Below are 22,617 nucleotides of genomic sequence, written 5' to 3'. Positions count from 1 at the left end.
TAGAGTTTAAAATAGACTAAGAAATTTCTTGGAAACTGCCTTCATTTGGATTTCTATTGCTGTGAAGAGATATTATGACCATGGCAATTCTTAAAAAGGAAAACATTTCACCATGGCTGCCTTACAGGTGTCGGGGGTTCAGTCCATTGTTGTCACAGTGAGAATCATGGCAGCATTCGTGCAGACGTGATGCTGGGGAAGGAGCTGAGAGTTCTACATCTCGATCCACAGCAGCATCTGCAGCTGTCCCATCAGGCCTAGTTCGAGCATATGAGACCTCCAAGCCAGCCTCCATAATGATATACTTCCTCCCACAAGGCCATACCTCCTAAGAATGCCTCTCTCTATGGGCCAAGCAGTCATGCCCATGAGTCTATGGGGTCCATTATATTCAAATCACCACAGAAAGTGTGTGGAAATAATAGTAATCTCTTTTCTTTACAATCCAATATCAGTCCTTCCTCTCCTCCCTGTACCCTCTCATGCAACTCCTACCCCCATTCCACCTTTCCCTTCTCTTTTGAAAAAGGGAAGCCCCATTCTGAGTGCTTTACACACACACACACACACACACACACACACACACCTGCACTGCACATCAAGTCGCTGCAGGACTAAGCACCTCCTCTCCCACTGAGGCTAGACAAAATGGTCCATTTAGGGGTGCAGGATCCGCAGGCAAGCAGGTAGGCAACAGGCTCAGGGACAACCCCCGTTCCAGTTGGTAGTGGACCTGAATGAAGACCTAGCTGCTCATCTGCTACATAAGTGCAGGGTGTCTAGGTCCAGCCCATGCTCACTCTTTGGTTGGTGGTGATTCAGTCTCTGGGAGCCCCCAAGGGTCCAGGTTAGTTGACTCTGTTGGTCTTCCTGTGGAGTCCTGTCTTCTTTGGGTCCCTCAATCCTTCTTCCAACTCTTCCATAAGACTCTGGAACTCCATCTAATGTTTGAGGGTGGGTCTCTGTATATCTTTCCATTGACTGCTGGGTAGAACCTCTCAGAGGATGTTTATGCTAGCTTCCCGTCTTCTGAAAGCAGAAGAGTATCACTAATAGTGTGAGGGATTTGGTTCAATTGATTCTGCCTGATTCTTCAACCTGTTTCATGTAGTCTCTAGATTAAAATGTGTATGAGTGCCTGTGAGCACATGCCCACGCATGCTTAGGAAAGTGAGAGGGCGACTTGCCAGCACGCCAAGGACAGGGGCTTTCTGAACAGTGCCTTCCTGTGGTGCGCGCTGCAGAGGGAGGACCTGTGCTGCCAGAGAAGGGATTTGTAGCTATGGGCCTCCCTCTGACTTTAAACCTCACACAGACAGAATTCTCACATCTTTAGCTTCTTGCCTTTTTCTCTCGTCTTTGGAAATATTTTTGCTAGTGGGTAGACACCTCTCTGCGTAGCCGTTCCTGACCTACAAACACCTGCCCACGTAGCCACAATGTAACAATTTCCATTCACAGAGAGTCCTCCAAGGAACGAGACAAGAAACGGGAAAAGGAGGAAAAGAAGAGGTTAGAGCTAGAACGGAAAGAACAGAAGGAGAGAGAGAAGAAAGAGCAAGAACTGAAGAAGAAATTCAAGGTGAGAGCTTGCTTGCTGATGAACAAAGCCATAGTATCATTTCTGTCAAAAACACCACCTTATCCTACCATCAAAAATGAAACAGGATATATATATATATATATATATATATATATATATATATATATATATATATATATATAAATTAGCTTATAATTCATGGGTACCCAGGGATATTATGTTGACAGAGGAAATGAATGCACCATTACTGTGTACCACGAGTCTGGAACCACACACAAAGATGTCCCAATGGCACATCTCACAGTGGTGCAATGGACACAGTATTCTTGGATGAACCACATTCCTTCAAGTCACCAGAGACCCTTGTACTTACTGATAACCTAAGACCTGCTGCCTCTCCTCCCTCTTTAAATGCTTCAACTTCTGGCCTTTAACTTCTCTGAATGCTGGTAACTGTGTGACCTCTACAACTACTCCTACTGTGCTACATGCACCGTCTGAACTCTCATAGAGCTATGCCATCTCTGATGACGTAAGCCATCTGGTATGTTTCTGGGGCCTCAGAAGTATTTCAAGCAATGGTTTGAATTACAAAACTATTCTTCACTTTTAAGGGAATTCACGTGGTTTTCTTTAAATATTTATTCCTTTAAGTATTTATTTCTCTAGAGAATCTGATACATGGAATTATGAGGTGTGACTCATGTATAACTTCCCAGTACATTTGTTATGCTAAAACAAAAGTTTCACAGCGTGCTGAGAGGAAAACACCCAGCTTGGAGTCGTTTGGACAGACCTAGACCCCAATTCCAGCTGCACATACACATTCTGTGTTCTCAGACTTATTGCTCACTCCTTGAGATTCATAGTCTTAGTCTTAAAAGTGAAAATGAATGACATTTTTCTATAGTCTGTTATGAGATCAAATGAAATGTTATATAAAAGCCACTCTACCTTCTATGAGTTTTCATGAAATCTTGGAAAAAGTCTTCTGTGCACAAGTAACGCTATAATTACAATGTAAAAACTAAAACATTTTACTTACACAAAAACCATGACTACCAAGATGTGTATTCTTGCAGGAAAAAATGTAATACAGGAAAATGTATGTAATGTATTTTTCATGAGAGAGCATTCATAGTTTTCAAGGACTTGTGATTAATTTGGGAAAAAAGTAATACGTTGTTTCACACATTCATTCAAATAACTTTGTCCATAAGAAAAACAGAGTATAGAAGTCTTGTCAGTCAATAAGAACTTAAGTGTCTGTCAAGTCTTGAGACCTTACAAGCTATATTTCACTCAGGTGTTAATAGACACTGGGTTTTATAAATATGAAAATCCATCAGTGTCATGGCATATCATAATTAAACTTACATTTTTTCCTTTTTTGCTGACATATCAATGTATTGATACTAAAATAAATTCAACATTACTGAGAAATCGTCCTCAAAAACTGGCATGATGCTATCTATGTCTTTCCCTGAAGTAGTAAGACAATATTAACAAGAAACCAATTCATACTCTGAACACTGCACGAATTCAAGTCCGATGCAGCTGCAGATCTGTAATTCAAATATTCAGATTACAGATTGTTTACAAACAGAGGCCAACTATAATAAAGCCAGCTCAGCCCAAAACCTTTTTAATTAAGTCTGCTTTTACTAATAAATCCCATAATTGGTATGGGAGTTGCCTATCAATTTATGCTTTTAATTAATTAATATGTCACATAATTCACGACAACATGGGCTCAAAGAAACACTTTCTTTCCCTCATTCCTCCCCCCCAAAAAAATCACAATCCATACTTATTTGTCAAAAGATGAGAGATACCCTATTGAAGATACTCATTTAGGAAGAGAAAATTAGGATCTAGGGACTCACACCTTAAAATATATTATTCTCCTATTAAGAAATCATCATGCTATCAGAATATTAGTTATAAAAACTTGGCCTAACATTTGTTTACTATTTTTGAAGCTATTTGTAAAATGCTATCTTATTTGTAGCAGGTAATATTTACTACACGTTTATACTCCAACAGGCAAAAAATAGGAAGGAAAGAGGGAGGGAGGGAGGGAGGGAGGGAGGGAGAGAGGAAGAGGAAGGAAGGAAGGAAGGAAGGAAAGAAGGAAGGGAAGAAGGGAGGAAGGAAGGAGGGAGGGAGGGAAGGAGGAAGGAGGAGGAGGGAGGGGGAGGAGGAGGGAGGGGGAGGAGGAAGGAAGGAGGGGGAAGAAGAGGAAGGGGGAGGAGGAGGGAGGGAGGAATGGAGGAAGGAAGAAGGGAGGGAGGGAGGAAGGAGAGAGGAAGGAAGAAGGGAAGGAGGGAGGAAGGAGGGAGGAAGGGAAGAGGGAGGGAGGGAAGGAGGGAGGGGGAAAGGAGGGAGGGAGGAAAAGAGGGAGGGAGGGAGGGAGGGAGAGAGGAAAAGAGTGAGGGAAGAAGGGACAGAGGGGTGGAGGGAGGGAGGGAGGGAGGGAGGGAGGGAGGGAGGGAGGAAAAGAGGGAGGGAAGAAGGGAGGGAAGGAAGGAGGGAGGAAGGGAAGGAAGGAGGGAAGAAGGGAGGGAGGGAGGAAGGGAAGAAGGGAGGGAAGGAGGGAGGAAGGGAGGAAGGGGGAGGGAGGGAGGAAGGGCTAGTGTACATCCGTACATATGCTGCCCCACTTATTTGATATTTTTCCCAGAGTTCTTACGCTCATCAGCATCCACCATGCTCTGATGAACCACACACACATGTTCACCTGGGCTCTGATGAACCACACACACATGTTCACCTGGGCTCTGATGAACTATACACACATGTTCATCTGGGCTCTGATGAACCACACACACATGTTCACCTGGGCTCTGATGAACCACACACACATGTTCACCTGGGCTCTGATGAACCACACACACATGTTCACCTGGGCTCTGATGAACCACACACACATGTTCACCTGGGCTCTGATGAACCACACACACGTGTTCACCTGGGCTCTGATGAACCACACACACATGTTCACCTGGGCTCTGTTGATCTTGCTACACCTCTGTGGCTTTTCCCCCTAACTCTTTCTCTTTCATATCTTTTCTTCATTCTTCTTTCATAAATTACATCCCAATTGCATCTTCCCTTCCCTCCTTCCCTCCTAGTCCCCCACTTCACTCCTCCATTTCTCTTCAGAAAAGTTCAGGCCTCCCATGTATAGCAACAAAATATGGCACATTAAGTTATGGTAAGAATAGGCACCATTCTTCTTATTAAGGCTGGAGGAGGCAACCCAGGAAGAGAAAAGGGGTTCCAAAAGCAGTCAAAAGGTCAGGGATAGCCCCCAGTCCCACTCTTAGGAGTCGTACAAGAAGACCAATTTACACACCCATGACATATATGCAGGGTCGGGTCAGACCCACTAGGCTCCCTGATTGTCAGTTCGGAGTCTGTGAGCCCCTGTGAGCCCTGGGTAGTTGGCTCTGTGGGGTTCTTTGGTGTTCTTGCTCCCTCTAGTTCCTTCCTCCCCTTCTGCAGGATTCCCTGTGGGACACTGAGTCTGCCTTAACTCTTCCAATAAGAGCATTCACCAAGAAGGACAGTTGTGGAATTACTATCTTTCGAGATTGTATTTTTAGTGGTTTTCTATTATGTTTTCCCCCTCGTAGCTCACGGGCCCCATTCAAGTCATCCATCATGCAAAAGCCCGCTGCGACGTCAAAGGAGGAAAGAACGAACTGAGCTTCAAGCAAGGAGAGGACATTGAAATAATCCGCATCACGGACAACCCGGAAGGGAAATGGCTGGGCAGGACTGCGAGGGGGTCATGTGAGCTCACCTTTTCAAGGGCCAGTCTGTTCTCTCTCTCTCTCTCTCTCTCTCTCTCTCTCTCTCTCTCTCTCTCTCTCTCTCTCTCTCCCTCCCTCCCTCCCTCCCTCCCTCCCTTTCTTCCTCCCTCCCTTTCTTCCTTCCTCTCTCCCTCTCTCTCTCTCCCTCCCTCCCTCCCTCCCTCCCTTTCTTCCTCCCTCCCTTTCTTCCTTCCTCCTTCCCTCTCTCCCTTCCTCCTCCCTTTCTCTCTCCCTTCTTCTCCTTCCCTCTGTGTGTGTATATATCTGTGTCTGTGTGTGTGTGTCTGTGTGTCTGTGTTTGTCTGCATGTGTTTCTGTGTGTGTCTATATGTGTCCATTTCTTCTGTATTATTTTTAGCTAGTTATGTGAGAACTTCATACAACATGTTTTAATCATATTCACCTTCCCTCCCCCAATTCTTCCCAGATTCAACCACTCCTTTTCAAGCAACTTTGTGTCTTTTTCCCTCCCTTTCTCCCCCATCCATAGCAATTTATGTTATCCAAATATTATTGGATGTGTGTCTTTTCACTGGAGTGTGGTCAACACTAGTAGTTATACTCTCAGAGGAAACTTACTTGTTCTTTTCCAATAACTATCAGTTACCAGTCACTTCTTGGTTAGGGGTGGAATTTCATGCCTAACTCCCCTCTCATGCTGGGATCTGATCTGTCTAGGTCTTGACAGCTCTTGTGAATACTGTCACAACTGCTGTAAGTTTGTAAGAACAATTGCCCTGCTGTGTCCAGAGGGCAGTTTTCTTCTCATTGTCCACCTTTTCCTGCTCCTTAAACTCTTGCTGTCCTTCTTCTGCAATATCCCTGAGCCTTTGGAGGAAGGAGTGTTATACATACCTTCCATTTAAGGTTGTGCATTCTGTAGTCTCTTATCCAATGCACTTTTGCCAGTCATAGGCCTATGTGTTGATCATTATCTATGTGTAAACAGAAGCTTCTATCTATGTGTAAACAGAAGAGTTGTAAGATGCCTTAATCTATGTCATGTGTGATGTAATGTGTGTGCAATGATAAGTCATCAGTGACTAGTTTAATACTATAATCCATGAATAAGAATAATCGTAGTGGGTTCTCTGCCTAGTCATAAGTCCCTCTTGAGTTAGCATTAGATCCCTCCAGATCTTTAGAGCTCATGTTAGGACTATGCTACTGGGTGAACAGAGAGGAAATGGACCACTGGCAAGTCTAGTTCTTTTTAGTGAAGAGTGATGTAAACTTTTACAAAAGTCTTATGTTCTTCATTTCTGTTGGGGAAAAAATGTGTCATGCGAGCCATTTTAGAATCTTCACATTGAATCTTGACTCTAAAGTGTCACACGTCTCTGACAGAGTATATAAAACCTCAGAAGGTCCTTAAGTCAAGATGGCAAGCAAAGAGATCTCTTTAATGTTTAACAAAGTGCCATTGGTTGTATCCATGTGTCTGTGCATAGGTGTGCACATACAGAGCCAGGGAACCAAACCCAGAGCTCTAAGCATGCTAAGCTCCAATCCCAGCCTAAAGAGAAATCTCTAAGAGTAAGTGAGCAATTGATATTTCAAAACAACCCCTCAAGTGTCTAAGCTCCAGTTGCCTGGACCCCTTTCTCCCTTTGATAGATGGTTATATTAAAACAACTGCTGTGGAGATTGACTATGATTCACTGAAACGGAAAAAGGACTCTCTCAATGCTGCCCCACCAAGACTTGTTGAAGATGACCAAGAGGTCTACGATGATGTGGCTGAGCAAGATGCCCCTAACAGGTGTGTGACACACACAGACAGTATGCAGACTACTACCCCCTCGCCAGACATCGTGTACTTCAGGATTCCACAATTTTACCTTCCATGTCACCTAATGCACTAAACCATCATGTACAACAACCCCAGTGTGAGTGAGTGCAAGGCCCTGTGAAACTCCATTATCTTATTTAACTTGTTGGCCACACACATCAAGAGCTATTTGAAAGACAGTGGGTCATATAATTGTATTAAATGTAGTGTCTGCTACACGACACTCTTGTAATATTATGAGTTGATCTTAGGGACATGCCTAAACTAGAATGATTTGGGAAACTATGAAGTAGAAAATGTGAAGTATATTTCACACACACACACACACACCCTTTTTCACCCTTAAATCTCTGAGTCTAAATACATTTCATGTCGTTGTGTAAGAATATAACAGCAAAAAGACTGGCTTCCACTACAACTCCAGTATACTCCTAAAACAAATCAGATCTCAATCTTCTATGATCCCAGATATCCATTAAAGGTCTAACTTTCCAGTGTATAATTACTCCTAATTACTCCACTGCATTAGGGTGGCATTTTCTCCTAAAAAATTAAGCACACTTTCATGGAGCAGAGGAACAAAAAGGAAATATTCTGTTTGGAAAAGCAAACAAAGGCCATCTTCTCCCACGTGCCTACATATTAGTTTCTCATTGCTACACTGAAATACTTGAGACCTTTGACTTATAAAGAGGAAAGGTTTATGTAACTACTATTTTGGAAGTTCAAGTCTGAGATGAAGGAAGTGTGTATACTACATACATAAATAAATTCACCGTATAGATGAAATGAGCTAGGACTAGGTAGCTCTGGTCCTAGCTTGGGACATTCCTGAAGCATTAGATGTGAGAATCTCCAAGAGGAAACATATTCACAAGGAACATCAATCAGCTATTCAGAATGTAATTAATTCTAAGGATTGCCTCTTTCCGAGAAGTGGCAGAGAAAATAGAAATGACAGTGACTACTAGAGGCAGTGTGACAATGACTTTACAAATCGGTTTCTAGAGGATGATGTTCCATGCCTTTCTACAAAGTTCCATGGAGAGCAGTGTGCCTTTATTAATTATCCAGTGGTCTGTACCAGACTAGTTCCTTCCATTGGCTTGTAAAAGGCATGTTCAAGTTGAGAACCAGGACACAGTTGCCCTGTGTGCTGATAACAGCACATTTATTCCTGCTGATGGTACTTTACACAAAGACCAAAAATGGGGTCTATAGCTAGGTTCAAAAGGACTTAAACCCTGGGGATCCTGGATGCCTTCCTGCAAAAATGACAAAATTGTACAAGCAGATGTCTTATGTTTTTCCAGTGTCTACACTTCTCATGCAACTCACACAGGGAGACACAGCCCAGAGTACATAACTATAAAAACTAAAATAGAAATCTTTGACTGTTAGGTTAAAAAAAAAAATCAAAAACAAAACCAATCTGGGTTTTGAAAGGTAAAAGTCCCATCAAGATATCAACTTATTTTTTTTTCCTCTTAAAACAGAGTGCAATGATAATAGATTAAGAGTTAGATACTGTGGGTCTAAGATACGGAAAAGGGATTGAATTGATACAATGATAATTGTCCTAATTGACTCCGAAAATAATACAGGGTAGTTTTTAAAATAATTTTAAATATAATGTGTAATAACTGAAAACTGCCTACTGGGAAATTTATTGAAAGCAAGCAGCTTTTAGTCGCTGTGAACCAGGGTGTTAGAGCTCACTGTTTCCTGCCGGAGCTCACTGTTTCCTGCCGGTGCTCACTGGCTACATTGTTGCCCTGTCACTTCCGATCTGCTACATTTAAAGTTCTTCTTGCTCTTCCTGTATTTCATCCTAGTTTTAAGTAGAATGCTAATATTGACAGTCTGCTCAGTGTTTGAATTTCTATTCTTGCAAAACCAAATAATTCACACATTTCTTATTTCTGTTTCGTTCCTAGCCACGGTCAGAGCGGAAGTGGAGGTGAGAGACGAGCTTTCTGTGATTGCACTCTTGAACTTGTTTGAATATGTTCATGGCAAAACACTGCAGTTTGCTAACTGTAAGGGGAGTTTTTGATATTTCTGTACATCAAATTAAGGATTTTAAATATAATTTTATTGGTACAGACATTGTACCACAAGAAGAGTTCTGTGTAAGTATATAATGAACTTTAGCATATCCTCGCCCCCCACACCTTTCTTCCTCTTCCTCTTCCTCTTCCTCTTCCCCCCCCCTTACTTACCTTTGCTTCCCTAGACAGTTTCTCTTCTGCTTTCTTGACATATATACATACATCATTTTTTATTTTTATTTTTTATGGAATATATTCTTTATTTGCATTTCAAATGTTATTCCCTTTCCCAGTTCCCCCGCCCAGAAAACCCTTATCCCATCTCCACCCCCAGCATACATCGTTTTATATATCTGTATAGAAAGCAGAAATTAAAGACTCAATAGGATCTTAAGGAGGAAAAAGGACTAGGAGTCTATGACCCGGATTCTAGTCCTGGTCACCAAGTGACTGGGACTCAGTCACCTCTGTCTTCCAAGTTTACTGGGGATCCTCCTGTGACGCCACTCCCAGAGTGCCTGGGATAGTCTTGCTTTCTGCAGACTGTTTGAGCACAGTTAGGAATAAGCCACCCCTTTCACTTCCAGAACTATCTCTATCTATACAGCAAACTCTATGGCTACGTTGACGATGCCTCCTCACGACCCCCTGATTTACCAAAACAAAGAGCTCAGATTATTACCCTGAAAGTTATATTTCAAGGTTATTTTCCTGCACAGAGAAGGTAGTCAATAATTCATTAAGCAAATACATGTCTAGTAGGCAAGTTCCTAGGGGTACAGCATAAAAAATGAAACAGAAACGGGTTTCAGTTTAATATGTATGCATTGAAATGTGACTTTTCCCTTTATAGTTTCTTTCTGTTACTATTAGTGTCTACAGTCCTCCTTCATTCTGTTTAATCTTCATAAATCGGCATCTTAGTCTTCTCCTAAGTGTCTACTTGCCGTCAACTGAGGTTTTTTTTTAGTAGGTCACTTCTCTTTTTTCATGATAGATATCTAATTCTAGCTCCTACTCCATTCTACGTTTTCTCATATTAATTTTCACCCATGAGTTTATGCCAGGTGCAGAGTGCCCATCACCCCTCACTTCTTTATGATGCTGTTGGCCCTAAAATACTTTAAAACAATTAGTAAAGCAACTGATTATGAATTATCTATGTGATAGTGAGAAATGCAAAGTTTTCCACTTAAATGGCTAATATGAAAAGGGGATGCTTTCTACAGGCAAATGGGAGAGAACTGGTATCAAAATCAGAGTGGGCTGTATGTGATCAAATTGCACAACTGACAAATGGTTTCCTTCCTAATCCAAATGAAGGGATGTTCCCACCACCACCACCAGATGATGAGATCTATGATGGGATAGAAGAGGAAGGTGCTGACGATGGGTAAGAATAATCACTGAACTGTTCTTTTTCCCCAGAATAGTACATATATGATAATTTAGTGTTCATCTCCAGACAGTATAAACAATAGAAAATATTGTCCTTCTTCAGTCCTAAAATTATGAGAAGGCTTAATTGACATTAAGGGTAGGTCAAGAAGGATAATTGTATCACACTGTAAATGAAATAGAGGATTGGAAAATCTCATTTCTGGGGAAAAAAAAGGAAAGGAAAAGAGGACAAATTACAAGTGATGTAGATATTTTTATTTTTGTAAAAAAAAAATCTCCCAATCATTTATCTATTAGTCAATAATACTTTTACAACCATCTCTAGAGTTTATTAGTTACATGGCTGTGGTGTCTTCTGCATAATAACATAATTATAGCTCACACCTAGACTCCAGAGGCTTAGTAGAAGCATCACTTGAACCCAGGAGTTCGAGGCCAGTCTTAGCTACTTAATAAACCATGGCTACAAGATGAGATTCTGTTATAAGTCAACTGAGACATTTGTTATCTGTGGTAATTTTATAGCTGAAATTTGAATATTTGTTCCTTTGCTTAATAATAAATGCCTTCATTTTTATAATAATAATAATTTATAAAAATGTTTTGAGTTAATAAATCTTCTTTTCATTTTAAAATAACATTTTTAAGATCTAGTGTACATTTTATATTAGTCATAAATAATACCAAGTAGACATTTTAAACTTAATCCTAGCTGACTTGACCTAGCTTTATGTTTTAGAAACCCAAATAAATCTAACTGAATAAGTAAAAAATGACTAGCTTTGTGAAAGAAATATCCATGCACCAGAATGTATAAATCTAACAGCACCATATTATTGGCTACGATGATCTATTTACTGTTACTTATGGTCAGCATAGTGTAATTACTTAAACTGAATGTCCACACGATGTCTTCACGGTTTGCTGATTATTCTGTCAATGCCTGATGCTCCCAAGATCCGTGCCGCAGGTTGACGAGAAGACCAACGCGTGGTCCTGGGGGATTTTGAAGATGTTAAAGGGGAAAGATGACAGAAAGAAAAGCATTCGAGAGAAACCTAAAGTCTCTGAGTCAGACAATAATGAAGGTCCATCGTAAGAGTCAACTGACCGCCTTCAGTGCACAATAACTACACTAATATTGGTTTAATTGAATGCTACTAACATTCTATAACCAATAAGCAAATCCTGATGGACTTACACCACCTTTGCTGTCATTTTCCATTAATCATCCTACACTTGCCTCACAGTGTGATTAATTGCATCAGAGAACCCCACTTATTCCGAAATTATTGTGTAACTCTAAGATACACTTTACTTGCCCTGAAAACTTGCATAAATACCATATATGCACACACATGTGCACATGTGCACACACTTATACACACTCAAGCACACACAGTCATTCATGAGCATACACACCACTAGGATCACTTTCATCAGTACAACCATCTAAGACTTTACTATTCTGATTGCAACCCTCCATTTTACTGTGTGGTATTTTATACTGACTACTTTTAAAACTCCATATTCCATATTAAAAGTTACTTTGTTAAAATCTAGGACATAATTTAGATTTTTTTTCTAAATATAAAATTGAAAAATTTATGAGAGTAATTTATTTTCTTTATTATATACATACACAGATTTGTTCTCAGTATTTCAAATTTATCTAAATAGCTAATGCATAGATAATTTCAGCCTCAAAACAACCCCTTAGTGTAAACCCCATGTATATAAATTTGAAGGATCTTAACCATGTACAGATGAGCCTTCTCATTTTGCATTTTAATGTATTTATCACATTTAACTAAAACCCTTATAAGCTGTTTTCACACAGCCTTCCTAATTTTATCCTTTTTGTGAAGCACCATAGAGCAGTCAATAAACAGCACACTTACTGTGTTGAGGACACAGAACAAGAAGTCTTCTCTTGAGCAACACTGCTCAAATGTAACCTTCACTTGGTGTTAAAGGAAGAGACTTTTCTGCCTTGTTTGCACACAACCAAATTCTGATTTGGAGTTATTGAGCAAATGTCTTCAGATCATACTTTAACCAGTCATTCCTGTGCTGTACATGACTCTTTCAGAAGTATGTGTGTGCATGCATGTGTGCATGCATGCCTGCGTGTGAGCATGTGTGAGCATGTGTGTGTGTGTGCCTGCTTGCATGCATGTGAGTGTGTTCATGCTTGTGTGCATGCATTGCATGTTTGTGTGTGTGTGGTGTGTGTGGTGTGTGTGTGTGTGTGTGTGTGTAGCTCTCATAGTTGAGAAAATAATAAAAGCAAACTTCCTCTTCTGCTACAACTAAACCCACCTGATCTTGGTCCCTCCCACTCCTATCCATCAGTTCTCACTATCTAGTTTAAGAGTACATTCCTTTCTTATTCATCACTCTCCAGTTTGGTGTAGATATGGACATACTGGAGAAATGTGGTCATGTTCCAATGACAGCTGTTGATTTTGACTTTGTAATTCCAGTCCTCAAAATTCAAATAAACGATTTGGACCAAGCCTATGAATAACACGAGGCTCCAAAATACTAAGTCCACTTAACTTTCTCAGGTGTGTTAACATGCCCAAACTTTAGAGCAAAACTAAGATATTGGTCGAGCGACTGTGGGCAACATAAAATGACTGTCTTCACTCTTGACTTTTTTTTTTTTTTGGAACAACAAAGCTAGTTCAAAACCAGTCTCAACAAATTCTGAATCTATGGCTAGAAATTAGTGGCAAATGGAGGATAAGAAAGGTATGGTGATCAGTAGATTAACCCATGTCACACCTTTAGAATATTCTCACACCTCCCTCATGTAAAGGAATTAAGTTTAAGATTCATATTACTCTGATTTTAACTATATCATCTCTTTTTTCTTTCAGTTTCCCTTCTCCTCATAAACAACTGGGTATGTAGTAAAAACTAATTATGTATTTTAGAAATCACTTCTTACACACGTGGTAGAGGGAAGCATTGAATGTCATCCCTGTACCTGCTTTAAATCCTGACTCCAAATAAACATATCACATTGTACAAGAAATTTTACCATAGATGAGTCCAACTACCCAACGATAGAATAACAGAACCATAAAAATAAAATTCATGTATTAAATACTTCTCTTTTGTTGTGATAAAACACCATTAATATTCCTCCCCAAAGCAGCAGGGTCGGGCCTGTCCCCACGGCTACCTACTCCTTGGTACCCACCTCTGTATTAGTTGCTTTTCTTACTGTGATGCACCTTGATGAAGGCATGGTGGAAGAGCACGAAACAGGGCTCACACCTTGAACCTCAAATAACAAAGAGTGAACTGGTACATATCTTCAACTCTCAAAGCCACCTCCAGTGACAAACATTGACAAGGCCATAGCTACAAAGCCTGCCCAAACAGCATCACCAACTGGGAACCAGGATGGTCTTGAACTCAAATGCCCAAGAACATAAGGGACATCTCATTCAAACCAGCACAAATGGCTTCAAAAGTATTAATGTGAAAGCCACTGTGATGTATAGATGCGTGGAAAGCGATGGATGTGAGCCACGGCCCACCCCAGTTCAGTCCATGCTGAACTGATATACGTGTGTAAAAATATGCAGAAGGCACACGATCCAATACTTCCAGATATCCTCTTTTCAACTCCTATGCTTATGTTGAATTTGGGGGTGGGGGGAATTGGTATAATGCTTTCATCTTGGTACAATTTCAATCATTTTAAAACCCTGCTAGGACAGATCTTTTAACAATTTTTAAAATTATGCTGTGAAGAAAATGTTGTTTCTAAACTATTGGAGGACTGTTAAAGAGTTTATCTACTTTAGTTTGTAAATGTGTTTTAAGTAAGAGTATGTCAGGCTGGACATGTGGCTCAGTTTGTAGCATTGAGTTTGATCCCCAGAACTACATAAGCCAGGCATAGGGGCTCATCTCCTTCAGTTCGCCATAGCAGTCATGACTATTTTCTTTCTTTCTTCTTTTTCTTTCTTTCTTTCTTTCTTTCTTTCTTTCTTTCTTTCTTTCTCTCTCTCTCTCTTCTTCCTTCCTTCCTTCCTTCCTCTCTTTCTCTCTTTCCTTCCTCCTTCCTCCTTCCTGCTTGATTGCCTGCTTTCATTTTTGCTTTTGGAGACAGTGTTTCTCTGTGTATCCTTGGCTTTCCTGGATCTCACCTATAGACCAGGCTGGCCTTGAACTCATAAAGATCCACTTACCTCTGCCTCCAGAGCACTGGGATTAAAGGTGCGAGCCACCACTGCCCAGCCTAGCTCATGGCTACTTTCTATCAATGTTGTTTGCTATTTCTTGTCACTTGATGAGACGGTTATACTATTTGTAGAAATGATATTTACTTTCAAAGGCAGTACAATTAGACTATCACTGTAGAATATAATCTAATACCTAACAAGTCACTGAAAGGAGATGGTGGGTGATAGATTAAGATAACAAGATGAATGGATAGATGGATGGATGGATGGATAGATAGATGACTGATATAGCTATCAATTAGATATATGATATATAAATACATAGATCATACATACATACATACATACAAATAATGATAGTTGTAATATATTCACTGGTTTCCATTGTTACTTTGTTCACGTATTGATTATTTGAAGTTGCATACTCACATTCAGGATGGTAAAAACGTCCTTCCTTCCTTCTTTCCTTCCTTCTTTCCTTCCTTCTTTCCTTCCTTCTTTCCTTCCTTCCTTCCTTTGAAAAGTGGATAATACCTTTAGTAGAAATGTGTCCAGAAAAATCTCTTACTGGCTATGGGCAGTCTTCAGTTCATAATGACGTCACTGAATGTTTATATCAAAGTGTAAATGGGCCATGTTTCAATATTTGATCTTCTGTCTCTTATTAGATGTGGGAGAAGAGGTTTACGATGATGTGGATGCCTCAGACTTCCCTCCTCCGCCTGCAGAAATGAGGTCATTAAAACGTCTTCCTTACACTGAAGTGTTGACAAGGAGATTGCCCAACAACACTGACCAGGAATAAAAATCCAGCGTGGTGTATGTGTGCCGTGTGAAGACGTGTGGATCCCCGCTGTCCCTTTCTAAAGCTGTGCCTATTTCTGATCACAGCTCTCACCTCACAGTTTGTGAGCAAATTATTCTGGCCGTCTCTCTGCTGCCCTTCGCCATTCTTTCCTCTGACCCTGGACGCTGGTTCTACCCCGGCTCCCTGACTGAGGTCTGCTGGCTGCTGGTGACTCACTGCTGTCTGTAGTCATTTACTGGGAACGTATACTTGAGATTCTGCTCACAAGTCACTTCAATGATTCATCCTCTCTCGTATTTTTACCCTTTTCTTTGACTGCTTCCCCCTTGAATATGCCATCTCATCCCTCAACCATCTTCTTCCCTGGTGAAAAAAATTATTGCTTAAGAGCACTTTAATCTATGTCCATTTTTGTTTACAAAATCATTAGATTCTCATTTTTTTTGGTGCCAATTCCTTTTTTCAGTTAAAAGTGAATAATACCTTCAGCTTATCCAAGGTTTGCATTTAACTTTCAGGTTAAGATGTATGGAAGGTCATTAAGAGCAGTTAGGATAAGAAGAAGACCTTTTGGAAAGTCTTCTGAGGTAGACTGTAATGTGCTAGAATACTTGATCATTTTTGGAAAACTATGTGAGATGACTTGTGTACAAAAGCTAGAAAACTGGCGGCGTACCCAAGAAAGAGATGAGGGAAAAGACAGTAGAGTTGACTAGTTAGCGGGCGAAAATAGCACCAATGCTATTTCGAGCCAAGTCTGCTGAGCTGTACTAAAGAACACATGAGAGAATATCAAGTATTTACTTTTACCAAATTAAGTCAATTTGACTGAACTGCCAACAGTATCAAGATCAAAGAAGTATAAGGCAAAATATACCATTGTTCACAAGTGAAGATCAAGTTCTACAGGCAAAACAAGAAAGAAAGATGAAAGACTTGTTTCCTTTTGTTGCCTATGAACAGAAAGTCTGCCCTTAAAACCTACTCATTCTAATATTACTCACCACGAGGACATTGTGCCTGTCTCTTAACTCTTAATACAGTTTTCTGATTTATATTACTCTAGAAACACCCCCACACCCTATTACTGGCTCTCCGGGAACCCAGAGTCACATCCTGATCCTTTTCTTGGAGCAATACAAACGCCAGCTGATTAAACTTGACCAGATATGACTATCCCCCCGCTTACCCACTGTTTATTTTCAGAAATTAAAAACAATTCTATGTTTTTAAACACAGTATCCTATTTTGGAATAACTTATTTTCAAACATAGCTTGTGGTGCATATTCAACATTCATTCATGCTCTGATCATCCCAGACTGCTCATCTGGGCCAGCAATTCCACCAGTGCGGAATCATGAAACACAGGCAGTCCTGGGGATAGATGCAGGACATCAGGCGGGTAATGGTCCTCGTTCTTTTCACAGTGAACAAGAGAAACATTAATAAATAAATAAAAATAAATAAATAAACAAATAAATAAATAAATAGAATCAAACATTTTCAAAAGGTCACAAGCAATTTTTTTCTAGATAACCAAAATGAAAATTAATAGCAATATCAAATTTTTGCTCTTCCCACCTATTCTAGTGCTTTCTTTAAAAACTCCCTTCAGCAGGGATTCATACTTCTTTCTGGTTGTTTGTATCGAAGTTTTACATTCTAATGAGCAATTTACTGAGAATACTCAGGCAAAGACCGACTCTTACCTACTGTCTTTAAGATGTTCCCTCGTGATATCAAATAATAATTTTATGTACAAGCTTTTCATTAGCCAATACTTCCTCTCTTCCAAGCCTCCTTCACTTATTTCTGTATTATTTTCCTCTCCTGGGGATCAAGTTTAGGGTGTGGTGTGTGAGTGCTCTCCCACAAACTATCTTCTCCCTCATCACTCCATTTTAACTAGGTATGAAAATAATAAGATAGACACATTGTATAAGTCATAAAACTAAGTTGTTTTTTAAAAGTACTTTGGAGCCCTTTCTTTTTTTAAGATTCATTTATTTATTTCATGTATGTGGGTTCACTGTCGCTGTCTTCAGACACCCCAGAAGAGGGAATCAGATCCCATTACAGATGGTTGAGAGCCACCGTGTAGTTGCTGGGAATTGAACTCAGGACCTCTGGAAGAGTAGTCGGTGTTCTTAACCACTGAGCCATCTCTTCAGCCCTGAAGGCTTTTTATTAACATTGTCTCTGTCATTCAATTTTTGAGAAAGAGCTAGGAAATGGGCAGGGTTCAAATGTAGGTCTAATCACATGAAACCGTGGAATGGCAGCATAGTTCATCTCGTTAAGTTTTATTACTGGTCCAATATAACAGTAGGCCTTTTGGTAACAGTCTAACTCACTTGTATTATTTTCATGAGCCCCTTCTATATGTCATAAAGATATTATTGGTTATAATGATAACTAATGAGTTAAAAACAACATTGGTCAAAAATTTATTATTACACACTGGGTGTGGTAGTGCATGCCTTTAATCCCGGCACTTGGAAGGCAGAGGCAGATGGGTCTTTGTGAATGTTGAGGCCAGCCTGGTCTGCATAATGAGTTCCCATGTATACAGTGAGACCCTGTTACACAAAAACAAACCATTTAAAATTGAATGTTAAGAATTAAGTCTCTATTCTGATCTATTGTCTGCTATTTGTCAAAGTGTTGGCTAATGTATGTTCTGTCACCCTAGTCAAGGAAGGGCAAAAACAGAAGAGAAAGATCCCAAGAAGTTAAAAAAGCAAGAAAAGGAAGAAAAAGACCTCAGGAAAAAATTTAAGGTGTGTAATACTTAATACAACTCAGTGTTCAAAGATGAAAAAAATTCCAGAAAATTCAAGGTGAAAAAAAATATACACTTGTAAAGCGTGGTTAGCAGTATTACAGTTATCTTTCATAACTTTGCTTTGTTACAAATATGTTTTAAATTGAAATTTATTTCTATAATAAATTAAGCAGGCAATAATATGTTTATAGCCTCCATCCTATGACAGCCATTTAATAGTTGATGTCCTTTAATAAAGTGATAATCTATACGTGTTTGTTTGTTGGTGAGGTTTAAGGTGGCTTAGTCATTGTCACAGGACTATGATAAATAGCCCAATAGCATCTTGAAGAACAGGGCATGATTTCCTTTGGCTCACAGCTCTAAGCTACTGTCCACTATGAAGAAAACACAAAGGCAGGGGCTCTGTGGGGCTGGTCGCATTGCATCTGCTGTCACAAAGCAGACAGAAACAATTGAATACACATTGGTGCTTAACTTGTTTTCTCCAATTTACACAGTTCAAGATTCCCTGTCCAAGTTATAGTCCCAACCATAATTCACATAGTTCTTCCTGTATTGATTTACAGGAAATTTAAGATAACCCTTCCACAGACATGTATAGAGCAAAACCCTTCTTAATCTGTCAATAAATTCTATAATAATTCATATCAGTAATGTGAATGTATTTATTTTTTTCAGTACGATGGTGAAATTCGAGTTCTATATTCAACTAAAGTGGCGCCCTCCTTAACTTCTAAAAAGTGGGGAGCGAGAGATCTGCAGATAAAACCAGGGGAGTCGCTCGAGGTTATACAAAGCACAGATGACACCAAAGTTCTCTGCAGGAATGAAGAAGGCAAATGTAAGTCACTGCAGACACCACCCTGTGCCTTTAACAGCCGGACTGGTTACAGTGGATCCCCCACCCCACCCCTTTCTCCTAACTCATTTGGCTCTGTGGTTTGTGAGTTGTAGGACACATTAAGAAGCTGGAGATTCTGCTATGCTGAAATTGACACATTCTTGGGAGAGGGGATCTTTTGAAGTTATGACACAATTACATCATTTCCCTTCCTATCTTTCCTGTTTCCAACTTCTTCCTCCTATCACCCCTTTGCTCTCATTTATGGACCCTTTTTCTTTAATTGTTGGTGTGTGTGTGTGTGTGTGTGTGTGTGTGTGTGTGTAAGCTGCTCAGTCTGTATAATGTTACGCGTATGTAAACCTGCTCAGTCTGTATAATGTTACACATATATAAATGTTCAGGGATGACTGTTTGGTATTGGATAACCGTTTGGTGTGCTCTTCCCTGGGGAAGACATTCTCCCAATCTCCGTGTTCCTCCATCTTCTTAAAACAACAGTGGAGCCTGGAAGCGCCATCAGTGGCAGATCACAGGCTTGAAAATGCCAGTGGAAATACTGCATAAACTTTCTCACTGATGCCTTTGTGATTTTTCAGCTTACAGATACCTGCTTCAGTTCCAGATAGTCTGAAAGTCTTATCGTACAGGATGACTGTGTAAATCTCTTACCCCAACCCCTCCCCCATAGGATGTGTTTTGTTTATCAGAAAGACATTCTTTAGGTTGTATTTTGTTTTAGTTTGACTTCCTCACTTTAAAGGTGACTATAGTGCAGGATAGACATAGACAATGGGCCAGCAGTTTAACGGTCTTACTGCACTTCTAGAAGACCCAAGTTTGGCTCCTTGCAGTCACATCCGACAGCTCACAAATAACTGTAACCCCAGCTCCAGGGCATCCAACATCCTCTTCTGGCCTCCGCAGGAATCTGCACTATTGTGCTTATAGCTCTACAGAGACACGCACATGTACATAGTTAGAAGTCAAATAAAATAAATTTTAAACAAAAAGGTTAGAGAAGGTGGGCAGGAAAGTGCTGATATCAAACTATCAGCTCCTGAGTAATTAAACTTAAATGTTAATGTGACTCCTGTCAGTTACTGTCCCACCAGGTAGTGAGCAAACTGGGTATGTATTCAGAAGATTAGATAAAAGGTTAAAGGCTGCTCCTAGATAGGTATAAAGGTATTTAGGATGTTGAGCAAGCTAACAGAGAGTTCTTGGAAGACAGAGCAAAGCCCTCCACAAATAGAACAAAATAGTTAAATATTAGCAGAAATTTGGACCAATGGGTATGCAAGTAGTTGTAGAGGGGGGGCACTAAAGAGCATTTGAGACTGACTTTCAGACTATTATTCCAGAATGATTGAATTACTGCACAGGTTTATATCATAAATGAATTATGCTGTCTTAGATAGGTTTTCTAATGCTGTGAAGAGACACCATGACAAAGGCAACCCTTTATTATAAAGGCAGACATTTAATTAGGAGCTGGCTTACAGATTGAGAGGTTTAGTCCATTATCGTTATAGCAGGAAGCCTGGCAGCATGCAGGCAGACATGGTGTTGGAGAAGGAGCTATGAGTTCTGCATCTTAATCCAAGGGCAACCAGGAGAGACTATCTTCCAGGCAGCTGGAAGGAGGGTCTCTTCTACAATGGGTGGGGCCTCAGCACAGAAGGAGACCTCCAAAGCCCACCCCCACAGTGACACACTTCCTCCACAAGGTTACACCTCTAAACAGTACCACTCCTTATGGGCCAAGCATATTCAAAGCACCACATATGCTTATTGCTGTCTAGTTTACAAATGAGTGAAACTCATAGTGTGGTTTATTTATTTGGCTTTGGAAGTTACTGATGGGTTACTCTTAATCTCCTTTTCTAGTGTCTGGACTGGATACTCCCCAATCTGTGGACCCCAGATACTTGCTCTTTGAATCTTTCTGGGTTATTCTGCTCTAGCAGTGTGGTTTCTTGGGTATAGAGAGCACGTCACTCTGACACATGTTTGTGATCGATCACATCTAATGGAGCCCTCCTGTTTTCCCTTGGAAATGTCTTGTTGATCATCAAAGCTAATGATGTTCAGGCATATATGCCCATTAGAATACAACAATTTTGTGGACGTTATGGAATGAAGCCTGTTTTGGATGTAGTTTGCAATCCCTCAGGTCAAGACATTGTGGAGAGATCTAACAAAAGATTTAAAGGAGATGCTCTGTACCCCATTTTTTAATAGGGTTATTTGGCTCCTGGAGTCTACTTTCTTGAGTTCTTTGTATATATTGGATATTAGCCCTCTGTCAGATGTAGGGTTGGTGAAGATCATTTCCCAATTTGTTGGTTGCCGGTTTGTCCTTTTGACAGTGTCCTTTGCCTTACAAAAACTTGGTAATTTTATGAGGTCCCATTTGTCAATTCTTGATCTTAGAACATAAGCTATTGGTGTTCTGTTCAGGAAAATTTCCCTGTGCCCATGTCCTCTAGGGTCTTTCCCAGTTTCTTTTCTATTAGTTTCAGTGTGTATGATTTTATGTAGAGGTCCTTGATCCACTTGGAGTTGAGATTAGTACAAGGAGATAAGAATGTATCGATTTGCATTCCTCTGCATACTGACCTCCAGTTGAATCAGCACCATTTGTTTAAAAGGCTATCTTTTTTCCACTGGATGGTTTTAGCTCCTTTGTCAAAGATCAAGTAATCATAGGTGTGTGGGTTCATTTCTGGGTCTTCAATTCTATTCCAATGATCTACCTGCCTGTCACTGTACCAATACCATGCAGTTTTTAACACTATTGCTCTGTAATACTGCTTAAAGTCTGGTATATTGATTCCCTCAGAAGTTCTTTTACTGTTGAGAATAGTTTTAGCTATCCTGTGTTTTTTGTTAATCCAGATGAATTTGAGAATTGCTCTTTCTAACTCTATAAAGAACTGAGTTAGGATAACCCTATTAAAAATGGGGTACAGAGCTAAACAAAGAAGTTTCACCTGAAGAATTTTGAATGGCTGAGAAGCACCTTAAGAAATGTTCAACATCATTAATCATTAGGGAAATGCAAATCAAAACAACCCTGAGATTTCACCTCATACCAGTCAGAATGGCTAAGATTAAAAACTCAGGAGACAGCAGGTATTGGCAAGAATGTGGAGAAAGGGGAACACTCCTCCACTGCTGGTGGGATTGCAAGCTGGTACAATCACTCTGGAAATCAGTCTAGTGGTTCCTCAGAAAACTGGATGTGACACTTCCAGAGGACCCTGCTATACCACTCCTGGGCATATACCCAGAGGATTCACCAGCATGCAATAAGGACACATGCTCCACTATGTTCATAGCAGCCTTGTTTATAATAGCCAGAAG

General features: G+C 40.2%; 1 protein-coding gene across 3 annotated transcripts in view; it reads left to right on the top strand.

Moving 5' to 3' along the window:
* Fyb1 (FYN binding protein 1) overlaps window positions 1-22,617 on the top strand; it is a 147,235-nt gene that overhangs the window by 110,657 nt on the left and 13,961 nt on the right. For 2 of the 3 annotated variants that reach the window (XM_052159858.1, XM_052159859.1), the window contains exons 7-16: window positions 1,462-1,582; window positions 5,182-5,341; window positions 6,979-7,123; window positions 9,091-9,113; window positions 10,528-10,597; window positions 11,563-11,700; window positions 13,491-13,516; window positions 15,479-15,545; window positions 18,312-18,399; window positions 19,086-19,248. In XM_052159858.1, coding sequence (XP_052015818.1) covers window positions 1,462-1,582; window positions 5,182-5,341; window positions 6,979-7,123; window positions 9,091-9,113; window positions 10,528-10,597; window positions 11,563-11,700; window positions 13,491-13,516; window positions 15,479-15,545; window positions 18,312-18,399; window positions 19,086-19,248 — 1,001 coding nt within the window. The remainder of the gene's footprint in view (window positions 1-1,461; window positions 1,583-5,181; window positions 5,342-6,978; window positions 7,124-9,090; window positions 9,114-10,527; window positions 10,598-11,562; window positions 11,701-13,490; window positions 13,517-15,478; window positions 15,546-18,311; window positions 18,400-19,085; window positions 19,249-22,617) is intronic. The other variant, XM_052159860.1, reaches the window with a different exon arrangement.

The sequence above is a fragment of the Apodemus sylvaticus genome, chromosome 16 (assembly GCF_947179515.1).
Source record: "Apodemus sylvaticus chromosome 16, mApoSyl1.1, whole genome shotgun sequence".
NCBI classification, from domain to species: domain Eukaryota; kingdom Metazoa; phylum Chordata; class Mammalia; order Rodentia; family Muridae; genus Apodemus; species Apodemus sylvaticus.
This window is presented reverse-complemented; position numbering and strand designations above follow the sequence as displayed.